General features: G+C 50.5%; 1 protein-coding gene across 1 annotated transcript in view; it reads right to left on the bottom strand.

Annotated features, from left to right (window-relative positions):
- ncf4 (neutrophil cytosolic factor 4) overlaps window positions 1-13915 on the bottom strand; it is a 30469-nt gene that overhangs the window by 13916 nt on the left and 2638 nt on the right. The window contains exon 2 of the mRNA XM_078430478.1: window positions 759-829. Within this exon, the coding sequence (XP_078286604.1) occupies window positions 759-829 (71 nt within the window). The remainder of the gene's footprint in view (window positions 1-758; window positions 830-13915) is intronic.

Here is a 13915-nt window from a genome sequence, read left to right as displayed (position 1 = left end):
GCTCTGAGTTACTCCGGCACTTTGTGTCTTTCTCCAGATTCCAGCATCTGCAGTTCCTGGTGCTTACGCCTTAAATTGAGCGACTTGTTATGTCGAGCAAAAATCTTGATTACTCCCTTTTAACAAACGCATCCCGGTTTCGAATCTTATCCTTCCACCTCTCAGTGTCTCCCTCTCCCCTGACTCTCAGTCTGAAGAAGGGTCTCGACCCGAAACATCACCCATTCCTTCTCTCCAGAGATGCTGCCTGGCCCGCTGGGTTACTCCAGCACTTTGATTTTGAACGGCTCTGTTATAAAGTTCGGGGTTGGCGCGGTGGCGCAGCGGTAGAGTTGCTGCCTTACAGCGAATGCAGCGCCGGAGACCCGGGTTCGATCCCGACCACGGGTGCCGTCTGCACGGAGTTTGCACGTTCTCCCCGTGACCTGCGTGGGTTTTCTCCGAGATCTTCGTTTTCCTCCCACACTCCAAAGACGTGCGGGTTTGTAGGTTAACTGGCTTGGTAAATGTAAAAAATGTCCCCAGTGTGTGTGGGATAGTGTTAGTGTGCGGGGATCGCTGGCCGGCGCGGACCCGGTGGGCCGAAGGGCCTGTTTCCGCGCTGTATCTCTAAACTAAACTCAACTAAACAAAAAAATGAGAGAGCAGCGGCAGAAACGGTAACAAACCACCAGGAGAAAAGGAAAGGAAGATAAAATCAGGACTGAACAGGTGGAGGGAGAGAGAGGGAGGGATTTGCTGTTTAAAGATATTCCCACCTTCATGTAGATGTTGAGTTCATGAATTCGTTTCTCTGCAATCTCTTGCTTGTTGCCAAGGTACACCTTCCCTAAGTTGGAACAAGAAGATCGTATTAAAAGCAGAATCAGCACAGGAGAACAGAAGGGGGGGGGTGGTGGGGGGGGGGAAAGACCCCTAACCAAAACCGGAAGCCATGGTATTAAATGACACGAAGCACTGGAGTAACTCAGCGGGTCAATAGACAATAGACAATAGGTGCAGGAGGAGGCCATTCGGCCCTTCGAGCCAGCACCGCCATTCAATGTGATCATGGCTGATCATTCTCAATCATTACCTTCTCCCCATACCCCCTGACTCCGCTATCCTTAAGAGCTCTATCCAGCTCTCTCTTGAATGCATTCAGAGAATCGGCCTCCACTGCCTTCTGAGGCAGAGAATTCCACAGATTCACAACTCTCTGACTGAAAAAGTTTATCCTCATCTCCGTTCTAAATGGCCTACCCCTTATTCTTAAACTGTGGCCCCTTGTTCTGGACTCCCCCAACATTGGGAACATGTTTCCCAATGAACATTGGGAACAGGGTCAGGCAGCATCTGTGGAGAACGTGGATAGGTGACGTTTCACAGAGTGCTGGAGTAACTCAGCGGGTCGGGCAGCATCTGTGGAGAACGTGGATAGGTGACGTTTCACAGAGTGCTGGAGTAACTCAGCGGGCCGGGCAGCATCTCTGGAGAACGTGGATAGGTGACGTTTCACAGAGTGCTGGAGTAACTCAGCGGGTCGGGCAGCATCTGTGGAGAACGTGGATAGGTGACGTTTCACAGAGTGCTGGAGTAACTCAGCGGGTCAGGCAGCATCTCTGGAGAACGTGGATAGGTGACGTTTCACAGAGTGCTGGAGTAACTCAGCGGGTCGGGCAGCATCTCTGGAGAACGTGGATAGGTGACGTTTCACAGAGTGCTGGAGTAACTCAGCGGGTCAGGCAGCATCTGTGGAGAACGTGGATAGGTGACGTTTTGGGGTTGTGACCCTTCTTCAGACTGATTGTAAGGTCGGGGGTGGAAGAGAAAAAAGGGCGGAGATTCCTGTACCTCATTTTTAACTGCTCTACTTTTAATCAGATATTTTCATTGGACTTCAAAGTTCAATCTTGCACTAAATGTTGTGCCCTCTATCCTTGATCTGTGCACTGTGGGGCCGGCTTGATTGTAATCATGTCTAAGTTTTTGCTTTGACTGGATAGCACGTCAGCAGAAGCTTTTCACTGTACCTCGGTACGCGTGACAATACGAAACTAAACTCAAATAAACTAAACTAACCTAAAGGGTGGAAGATTGAACTTTTCTTTCGCCCTCCATCACAGTGAGGAATGTGGTTGAGTCACTGTGGTGGAGGTTCATGTTAACATGTATTTTGTGTGTCCTGTTGCTTTTAGTTGGTATGACTGTTTGGCGTTATCAAACGTTACCACCAATGTTCTCCAGAGTTGCTGTCTGACCCATTGAATTACTCCAGCACTTTGTGCCCTTTTGTGTTTTGCTAAGGTTTAGTTTGGAGATCCATCGCGGAAACAGGCCCTTCAGCCCACTGAGTCAGCGCCGACCAGCGATCCCCGCACACTAACACTACCCGACACACACTGGGGACAATTTACAATTACACCGAGTCGATTAACCTGTAAACCTGCACGTCTTTGGAGTGTGGGAGGAAACCGGAGCACCCGGGGAAAACCCACGCAGGTCACGGGGAGAACGTGCAAACTCCGCACAGACAGCACCCGTAGTCGGGATGGAACCCGGGTCTCCGGCGCTGTGAGGCAGCAGCTCTACCCGCTGCACCATCAGTTCCTTGTTTCTACGGGGCCATTAAATAATCTTCCTTTAAATAGTTTCATCTTCCTTGGTTCCTCTTGCGAAGGAGACGTGTAATTTGAGCAGAAACGTTGAAGTTAATGATGGGTTGTAGACGTGACACAATTAGTCAGCCATTCAGACAGTAGCTCGAACAAAGACAACTTCATCACCGCCAACACAAAGCCCACTGTTACTTCGCTTTATCCTTTTAGGTCAAAGAATTGTCAGGATCCATCAGCTCTCCGGAGCTGGTGCTTTGTGAATATGTTGGCTTAACCCATTAGTTTACAATCTAGCGGTATGAACATTGAAGGTAGGCACAAAATGCTGGAGTAACTCAGCGGGACAGGCAGCATCTCTGGAGAGAAGGAATGGTTGATGTTACGGGTCGAGACCCTTCTTCAGACCGTCCTTTTCAGACAAAATATTGATTTCTCTTAACTTCAAGTAACCCTTGCAACTAGGGTTGCCAACTGTCCCGTATTAGCCGGGACATCCCGTATTGTGGGCTAAGTTGGTTTGTCCCGTACGGGACCGCCCTTGTCCCGTATTAGGCCTGGACGGCACTGTAGGCCCGGACACTGTAGGCCCGGGCACTGTAGGCCCAGACACTATAGGCCCGGACACTGTAGGCCCGGACACTGTAGGCCCGGACACTGTAGGCCCGGGCACTGTAGGCCCGGACACTGTAGGCCCGGACACTGTAGGCCCGGGCACTGTAGGCCCGGACACTGTAGTCCCGGACACTGTAGGCCCGGACACTGTAGGCCCGGACACTGTAGGCCCGGACACTGTAGGCCTGGACACTGTAGGCCCGGACACTGTAGGCCCGGGCACTGAATGCCAGGACACTGTAGGCCCGGGCACTGTAGGCCCGGACACTGTAGGCCCGGGCACTGTAGGCCTGGACACTGTTGGCCCGGACACTGTAGGCCCGGGCACTGTAGGCCTGGACACTGTAGGCCCGGACACTGTAGGCCCGGGCACTGTAGGCCTGGACACTGTAGGCCCGGGCACTGTATGCCTGGACACTGTAGGCCCGGACAATGCAGGCCCGGGTGGCTACCATTGGTGGAGCGGGAGCACGTGGCCGCTGGCTGGGTGAGGTCGCGTGTGGCGCGGGGCGATGAAGTCACCTTGTCCCGTATTTGAGAGTGCGGAAGTTGGCAACCCTACTTGCAACCCTCTCTCTCCGTCCCTCTCCCACCCAAGTCGTTGTACTACCTTTAAAGTCAGCTAGTTTCAATGTCGTCCTGTTGAGTCTCATTGTCAGTAACTGGTTTTCACCTAGCCCGCGGCTAACAATGGCCTGTCATCCTTTCATTCATTATTTCCATATCTCTCTACATCACCGTCTATACCTCTCGTTTACTTGTCTCCCTGACTCTCGAGTCTGAAGAAGGGTCTCGACCCGAAAAAAGTCACCTTATTCCTTCTCTCCAGAGATGCCGCCTGACCCGCTGAGTTACTCCAGCAATTGGTGTCTATTTATCATATCATATATATACAGCTGGAAACAGGCCTTTTCGGCCCTCCAAGTCCGTGCCGCCCAGCGATCCCCGTAACATTAACACTATCCTACACCCACTAGGGACAATTTTTACATTTACCCAGCCAATTAACCTACATACCTGTACGTCTTTGGAGTGTGGGAGGAAACCGAAGATCTCGGAGAAAACCCACGCAGGTCACGGGGAGAACGTACAAACTCCTTACAGTGCAGCGCCCGTAGTCGGGATCGAACCTGAGTCTCCGGCGCTGCATTCGCTGTAAAGCAGCAACTCTACCGCCGCGCGACCGTGCCACCCTCCATTCCCTGTGTGGAGAAGGGTCTCGACCCCGAAACCTCACCCATTCCTGACCCGCTGAGTTAGTCCAGCCATTTGTGCCTATTCCTAAAGATCTGTGCCTCCCTTCCACCGACTCCATCTACACATCACGCTGCCTCGGCATAACCAAGGACCAGTCTCACCCCAGCCACTCCCTCTTCTCCCCCCCCCCCCCACTCTCTCTGCAAAATGACTTGAGTATTGAAGGGCACATGGGGAAGAGAGGGGCTGGGAGGTGAAAATGACAATGTTTGGAGGTCAGTTGCCTAAAACTGCAGATTTTTTCCCTTGGTTTGTGTAAATTGCTTCCAGATGTTGCCGAGAGTCTGAGGAGTTTTCTTTTGGAAAGAATGTTTAGTTGTAATTACAGGATCACAGAGGGATTCAGGGTTTGTAGCAGAAATTATGCCAAGAACATCATAAATGTCTGGTGTGTGGGTTTCGTCTGAGTGCTCCGGTTCGACCCACCTCCCCAAAGACGTGGGGGGGTGTTGGGTTCATTGGCATTTCGGTAAGTTGTCCCCTGGTGGGCGGGTGAGCTGTGGAATCTGGGGGGGGGGGGATTGTTGATGGGAATGTGGAGGGAATATAATGTTTATACATTTAGGTTTGGAGATACAGCGCGGAAACGGGCTCTTCGCGCCCACCGGCGATCCCCGCACACTAACACCGTCCTACACACACACGCACGCACACACACACTCACACACACACACACACACACACACACACACACACACACACACATACTCACACACTCACGCACACACACACACGCCCACACACACACACGCCCACACACACGCACGCACACACGCCCACATACACACGCACACACACACACTCACTCACACACACACACACACACACACACACACACACACACACACACACACACACACACACACACACACACACACACACACAGACACGCACACACACACAGACACGCACACAGACACGCACACACATACTCACACACTCACGCACACACACACACACACACACACACACACACACACACGCCCACACACACGCACGCACACACAAACACACACGCACACAAACACACACACACACACTCACACACACACACACACACACACACACACACACGCACACACGAGGGACAATCTACAATTTTACCAAGCCAATTAACCTACAAACCTGCACGATTTTGGAGTGTGGGAGGAAACCGGAGATCTCGGAGAAAACCCACGCAGGTCACGGGGAGAACGACCAAACTCCGTACAGACGGCGCCCGTGGTCGGGATCGAACCCGGGTCTGCGGCGCTGTGAGGCAGCAACTCTACCGCTGCGACTCCGTGCCGCCCTCAATTATTAATAATTAAGTGATATAAAAACGCCCACCGACTCCATGCTAGCCATTTACTCTAGTTCTATGTTATCCCACTTTCTCATCCACTCCCTACGACCTTAGCTGCAATTTACAGAGGGCCAAATCATAAGATCATAAGAGATAGGAGCAGAATAAGGCCATTCAGCCCATCATGTCTACTCCGCCATTCAATCATGGCTGATCTATCTCTCCCTCCTAACCCCATTCTCCTGCCTTCTCCCCATAACCCCTGACACCCGCACTAATCAAGAATCTATCTCTGCCTTAAAAATATCCACTGACTTGGCCTCCACAGCCTTCTGCGGCAAAGAATTCAACAGTTTCACCGCCCTCTGACTAAAGAAATTCCTCCTCATCTCCTTCCCAAAGGAACGTCCTTTAATTCTGAGGCTGTGACCTCTAGTCCTAGACTCTCCTACTTTACTAATCTAGACTGTTGGCATTAATGTAGGATCAGTACAAATGGGCGATTGAGGGGCAGCATGGACTCGGTGGGCCGAAGGGCCTGCTTCCATGCTGTATCTCTCTCAGAATATTAATGGTTGTCTTGCCAATTCTGTTGATTTGTCAAGATTTAAAGACAATCTTGATGGTCGAAAGATAATGGGTGTCGCAGCGGTAGAGTTGCTGCCTCACAGCGCCAGAGACCCGGGTTCGATCCCGACTACGGGCGCTGCCTGTACGGAGTTTGCACGTTCTCCCCGTGACCTGCGTGGGTTTTCTCCGAGATCTTCGGTTTCCTCCCACACTCCAAAGACGTGCAGGTTTGTAGGTTAATTGGTTTGGTAAATGTCAAAATTGTCCCCAGTGGGTGTAGGATAGTGTTAGTGTGCGGGGATCGCTGGTCGGCGCGGGCCTGGTGGGCCGAAAGGGCCTGTTTCCGCACTGTATCTCTAAACTAAACTCAACTAAATTAAACAAACATTTCTGGAGTCATTCTTTTTTTTTTGGAAAGGACCGGACTTTCTTGGCCATATGTTCGGCACAGGCGTGATAACTGGAGGGTGTGTTCCTGGGCTGCACAGTTGTGTAGTCTCGGAAATAATACAGTGGATTTCAGCTCAATGGTGAGAACGGCGCTGCAAAAATCAGAGAGAAGCCTTAAGTTGCATCGTGGGATCATGTGTTAAACAACAAGGAACTGCAGATGCTAGTTTACCAAAGAAGAAGATACAACGTGCTGGAGTAACTCAGTGGGTCAGGCAGCATCTGTGGAGAACATGGACAGGTGACGTTTCACATAGTGCTGGAGTAACTCAGCGGGTCAGGCAGCATCTGTGGAGAACATGGATAGGTGACGTTTCACAGAGTGCTGGAGTAACTCAGCAGGTCAGGCAGCATCTCTGGAGAACATGGATAGGTGATGTTTCACAGAGTGCTCTCGAGTGACCACGGGTCTCTGGCGCCGTGAGGCAGCAGCTCTACCCGCTGCACCACCGTGCCGCCCCGTATTGTGGGTCTCTCGACATCCTGCAGCCCTCTGGGATCCAAGTCTCGCCTCCCACTCAGCCTAACTTTAATCATTCCGCCTCTGTCGATCAAACATCCAGCTACTAAATCCTTTGTTCCACAACGAGCTGCTGGTGGAATTAAAGATGTGGGATTGGGTCGCGGAAACTTGGCGAGGTGCGTTAAACGCTCTTGACCTCCGAAGCTGCCCCGAGCCAGAGCTAATGAGACAACAGTAAACAGCCCTGTTCCATCTCAGCGGCAGCGAGGCCTAACACAAGTTGGCGGAACAGCACCTCGTATTTCACGTGGGCAGCTTACACCCCCAGCGGTATGAACATTGGTTTCTCTAACTTCAAGTAACCCCTGCATCCCCTCTCTCTCCGTCCCTCCCCCAACCCAAGTCGTTGTGCTAGTCTCAAAGTCGTCCTGTGGTACGGTTGCCAACTATCTCACTCCAAAATACGGGACAAAAGGTGACATCACCGCCCCGCGCCCCGCGCCCCGCGCCCCATCACCCAGCCACGTGCTCCCGCTCCACCAATGGATTTTAGATTTTTTAGATTTAGAGATACAGCGCAGAAACAGGCCCTTCGGCCCACCGGGTCCGCGCCGCCCAGCGATCCCCGTACATTAACACTATCCTACACCCACTAGGGACGATTAAAAAAAAAACATTTACCAAGCCAATTAACCTACAAACCTGTACGTCTTTGGAGTGTGGGTGGAAACCGAAGATCTCGGAGAAAACCCACGGGGAGAACGTACAAACTCTGTACAGTACGGGCACCCGTAGTCAGGATTGAACCTGCGCCACCGTGCCACCCATCTTATAGAGGTGTACAAAATCACGAGAGGAACAGATCGGATAAACGCATAGTCTTTTGCCCAGAGTAGGTGAATCGAGAACCAGAGGAATTGGTTTAAGGTGAAGGGGGGAAAAGATTTAATAGGAACCTGAGGGGGTAACTTTTTTACACTGAGGGTGGTGGGTGTATGGAACGAGCTGCCGGAGGAGGTAGTTAAGGCAGGGAGTATCTCAATGTTTAAGAAACAGTTAGACAAGTACATGGTGAGGACAGGTTTGAAGGGATATGGACCAAGCGCAGGTAGGTGGGACGAGTGTAGCTGGGACATGTTGGCCGGTATGGGCAAGATGGGCCGAAGGGACTGTTTGCATGCTGTGGGATTCTATTTCCATGCTCTGTGACTCTCTGTAGTTCTACCGATTGCACTGACATCTGGTGTTGGAAATACATACTGCTTTCCAGAGCAGGAATCCAACTACAGGCACTGGGCCTGTACTCGCTGGAGTTTAGAAGGATGAGGGGGGACCTCATTGAAACGTACCGAATGGTGAGCGGCCTGGATAGAGTGGATGTGGAGAGGATGTTTCCACTAGTGGGAGAGTCTAGGACCAGAGGGCACAGCCTCAGAATTAAAGGACATTCCTTTAGGAAGGAAATGAGGTGGAATTTCTTTAGTAAACCTGTGGAATTCATTGCCACAGAAGGCCGTGGATATTTTTAAGGCAGGGATAGATAGGTTCTTGATTAGTGCGGGTGTCAGGGGTTATGGGGAGAAGGCAGGAGAATGGGGTTAGGAGGGAGAGATAGATCAGCCATCTTTGAATGGCGGAGTAGACTCGATGGGCCGAATGGCCTAGTTCTGCTCCTATCGCCTATGAACCTATGAAAACCTTTCTAATTTTTCGCTCGTTAAAGTAAGTCATGTCACAGTCACAGAGTGATACAGTGTGGAAACAGGCCCTTCGGCCCAACTTGCCCACACCGCCCAACGTGCCCCATCTACACTAGTCCCACCTGCCAGCATTTGGTCCATATCCCTCCAAACCTGTCCTATCCATGTACCTGTCTAACTGCTTCTTAAACATCGGGATAGTCCCAGCCTCAACAGCTACCTCCTCTGGCAGCTCGTCCCATACACCCACCACCCTCTGTGTGAAAAAGTTACCCCTCGGATTCCTTTAAAATCTTTTCCCCACTTTACCTTGAACCTATGTCCTCTGGTCCTCGACTCCCCTACTCTGGGCAAGAGACTCTGTGCGTCTACCCGATCTATTCCTCTCATGACTTTGTACACCTCTGTAAGATCACCCCTCATCCTCCTGCGCTCCAAAGAATAGAGACCCAGCCTGCTCAACCTCTCCCTGTAGGGGGGGGGAGGGGTTGTATATGAGGAAAGATTGAAAAGACAAGGCTTGTATTCACTGGGGTTTAGAAGGATGAGGGGGGAACTTATAGAAACATATAAAATTATAAAGGGAATTATAAAGATGCAGGAAAATTGTTCCCAATGTTGGGGAAGTCCGGAACCAGGGGCCACACAGTCTTAGAATAAAGGGGAGGCCATTTAAAACTGAGATGAGAAGGAACTTTTTCACCCAGAGAGTTGTGAATTTGTGGAATTCTCTGCCACAGAGGGCAGTGGAGGCCAAATCACTGGATGAATTTAAGAGAGAGTTAGATAGAGCTCCGGGGGCTAGTGGAATCAAGGGATATGGGGAGAAGGCAGGCACGGGTTACTGATTGTGGATGATCAGCCATGATCACATTGAATGGCGGTGCTGGCTCGAAGGGCCGAATGGCCTCCTCCTGCACCTATTGTGTATGTTTCTAACACAACCACCACTGTAGTACAAAATCTTATCGAAACGTATAAGATTATTAAGGGGTTGGACACGTTAGAGGCAGGAAACATGTTCCCAATGTTGGGGGAGTCCAGAACAAGGGGCCACAGTTTAAGAATAAGGGGTAGGCCATTTAGAACTGAGATGAGGAAAAACCTTTTCAGTCAGAGAGTTGTGAATCTGTGGAATTCTCTGCCTCAGAAGGCAGTGGAGGCCAATTCTCTGAATGCATTCAAGAGAGAGCTAGATAGAGCTCTTAAGGATAGCGGAGTCAGGGGGTATGGGGAGAAGGCAGGAACGGGGTACTGATTGAGAATGATCAGCCTTGATCACATTGAATGGCGGTGCTGACTCAAAGGGCCGAAAGGCCTCCTCCTGCACCTATTGTCTATTGTCTATTGTCTAAATCACCAAATTATTCAGATGCTAAATTTTCAAACAACTAAGTTACAAGCCTGACAAATGTACTAAATAACTACTAGACAACTATGTCCCTCTCTAACACCACCCGGGCACGGACGTAACCCCGGAAAAGGGGCAAGCATCTGGCACGGGCAGAGCCCTCTTCCGTGGGGCGGCCATCTTGCCCACCGTGCCAGCCGTTGGTGTGACCTCTCACGCATGAACTTGTGAACGTTTGTGTGAGAGTGTTGAGGCATGGCCGGGCATTCAAACAAGGAAACAGCTACGAGGAATCTTTCTTCCGGAACCGGTCTGTTTCTCCGGGACTTTCCCACCCCCGCTGTGGGCCCTGATGCCCAAAACCGTGTCGGGAAACCCCCCCCAGCGCCCAATAAATCCCACGGAACTTCCTCTCCGCTCCCCAGGCAAATATGTACAGCATCGGTTTCTAGAACGGGCGGTCAGAGTGGCCCAGCGGTAGAGTTGCAGCGCTGGAGACCCGGGTTCCATCCCGACTACGGGTGCTGTCTGTACGGAGTTTGCACGTTCTCCCCGTGACCTGTGTGGGTTTTCTCCGAGATCTTCGGTTCCCCGCCACACTCCAAAGACGTACAAGTTAGTAAGCTAATTGGCTTGGTAAATGTGTGTAAAAAAAAGAAATTGTCCCTAGTGGGTGTAGGATAATGTTAGTGTGCGGGGATCGCTCGTCGGCACGGACTTGGTGGGCCGAAGGGCCTGTTTCCATGCTGTATGTCTAAATTAAACTAAACGGATGGCTGGGCAGAAGCTGTCTTTGCAAGCTGACCCTCACAAGAGCACAGACTCCTGACTCCTCCCTCCTCCCTCCCTCCCCTACCCGGTGGATTTGGGGAGAGTCTAGGACCAGAGGGCACAGCCTCAGAATCAGAGGACGCGCCTCTCGAACGGAGACGAGAAGGAATTTCTTTAGCCGGAGGGTGGTGAATCTGCAGATAACCTGCCTTCAAAGATGACCCTCGAACTATCCTTGATCGGACTTTGCTGGCTTTACCTTGCACTAAACGTTATTCCGTTATCATTCACAAACTCTGTAAATGGCCTGATTGTAAACATGTGTTGTCTTTCCGCTGACGCAACAAAAGCTTTTTCAACTGTACCTCGGTACGCGTGACAATAAACAATAAACTGCTAGTCTTCCCGTCTCCGACTACATCCTAACTTTGTCCCGCCCCCTCCCCCCTGACATCAGTCTCAAGAAAGGTGCTCGACCCGAAACGTCACCCATTCCTTCTCTCCTGAGATGCTGCCTGACCCGCTGAGTTGCTCCAGCATTGTGTGTCTACCTTGGATTTTAACCAGCATCTGCAGTTTTTTTCCTACACACACTGAACTGATTAATCTCTGCGTTGCCTTGAGTTTGTGAGCATTATTTCCGGTCCTCAGGCCAACAGCTTTGGTGAACGTTTAGCTTAGCTTGGAGACACAGCGTGGAAACTGGCCCTTGGGCCCACCAGACAACGCCACCCAACAATCGACTGACTTCTGTCCTACACACACACAAGGGATCATTTACAGAAGTCAATTAGCCTACAAAGCTGTACGTCTTTGGAGTGTGGGAGGAAACCAAAAACCTCAAGAGAAAACCCACGCAGGTCACAGGAGAACGTACAAACTCCGTACAGACAGCGCCCGTAGTCAGGATCGAACCCGGGTCTCTGGCACCGTGAGGGCAGCAACTCTACCGCCGCGCCACCGTGACCCTAAAGACTCTCAGTACTTTCTTTAACCTGACTTCACCTTGCACTAAACGTTATGCCCTTTTATACTGTATCCGTACACTGTGGACGGCTCGATTGTAATCGTGTGTTGTCTTTCCGCTGACTGGTTAGCGCGCAACAAAAAGCTTTTCACTGTACCTCGGTACACGTGACAGTAAACTCAACTGAGAAACCAACAGGGAAAGGTTTAGAGGGACAGTCAAGTCAAGTCAAGTCAATGTTATTTGTACAGCACATTTAAAAACAACCCACGTTGACCAAAGTGCTGTACATCAGTTCAGGTACTAAGAAACGAACATACAATGGCACGCAAACATAACAGCACATACATAAACAGTTCACAGAGCCCCCTCAGAGGGGGCCAAATGTGGGAAAATGGGACTCGGGTAGATGGGGCATCTCGGTCGGTATGGGGAGAGTTGGGTCGAAGGGCCTGTTTCCAGGGGCTCCCTGGGAGATTTCCGTGACCGAAAGGGGGGGGTGGGTGAAATATATCTTCAATAAGGGATTGTGAAATAGTTATTTGAAAATGTAGTCTTTAGATAATTTGGTGATTTTGTATTATGGTGTTGGGAATGCTCCCACTGTTTAGTTTGTCAATATTATTTTTTTAATAATAATCGAACTTTTATAATTATCTTTGGTTTTTAAAAAGATCGTCAGATACATCCAGCTATTCTGTGTCAATAACCACTTCTGCCATCTAAAAGCAGTCAGCCTGCATCAGCGTTTTGCAACCTTTATACCCCTGCGGAACCCGTGAAATGATTTTCATGCCTCATGGAACCCCCCACATAAACATTATTATCTATCTTTATTCATCTCTTCTTTCCCCCTTTCATAAACTTAAAAGTTCACAAGGCAAACATACTATATTTTTCTGATAACTGGTTTAAGCAAAAAACAACTTGCGTTTTTTCTCAAGTTTATTGACAACTAGACAAGTTGGGCCCAAACCTCTCCTGCATTGGTTCACCCTCTCCTCTCCCCCCCCCCCCCCCCCCCTCCCTCCCTCCCTCCCTCCCCCCCTAAGAGATAGATTTAAACTTTAAAATGAGAATAACTTCAAAAATATCCCGGTGGCCCAGCACTTCAACTCCCCCTCCCATTCCCAGTCTGACCTTTCTGTCATGGGCCTCCTCCAGTGCCATAGTGAGGCCCACCGAAATTGGAGGAACAGCACCTCATATTTCGCCTGGGCAGCTTGCAGCCCGGCGGTATGAACATTGACTTCTCCAACTTTAGATAGTTCCTCTGTCCCTCTCTTCCCCTCCTCCTTCCCAGATCTCCCTCTATCTTCCTGTCTCCACCTATATCCTTCCTTTGTCCCGCCCCCCCCCCCCCCCCTGACATCAGTCTGAAGAAGGGGTCTCGACCCGAAACGTCACCCATTCCCTCTCTCCCGAGATGCTGCCTGACCTGCTGAGTTACTCCAGCATTTTGTGAATAAACACCTATTTCAATGAAACTTCTTCCACTACCACTAAAGGGACGACGGTGAGCAAGGTGGGCCTAAAATTGTCGTGCTATCGTGTACCGCCTTTGGCCGTAGTTCAGGAACAAAGAACCAAACAAACGAGAGTTTTAGATGCAAAACACGAAAATGACTCAAAAATGCATTTACATATAGCCTATTTATCACTATTTCTCTCGGAACCCCTCTAGTGGCCTCTCGCGGAATCCCAGGCTTCCTGTTTTCTCCCCATATCCCTTGATTCCGTTAGCCCCAATGAGCTACATCCAACTCTCTCTTGAAAACATCCAGTCAATCGGCCTCCACTGCCTTCTGTGGCAGAGAATTCCACAACTCTCTGGGTGCAAAAAGTAGTTTTTTTCCTCATCTCAGTCCTAAATGGCCGACTCCTTATTCTTA

This window comes from Rhinoraja longicauda, chromosome 40 (genome assembly GCF_053455715.1).
Source record: "Rhinoraja longicauda isolate Sanriku21f chromosome 40, sRhiLon1.1, whole genome shotgun sequence".
In the NCBI taxonomy this organism is placed as follows: domain Eukaryota; kingdom Metazoa; phylum Chordata; class Chondrichthyes; order Rajiformes; family Arhynchobatidae; genus Rhinoraja; species Rhinoraja longicauda.
The sequence above is the reverse complement of the archived record's forward strand: the minus strand, read 5'-3'. Positions and strand labels throughout refer to the sequence as shown.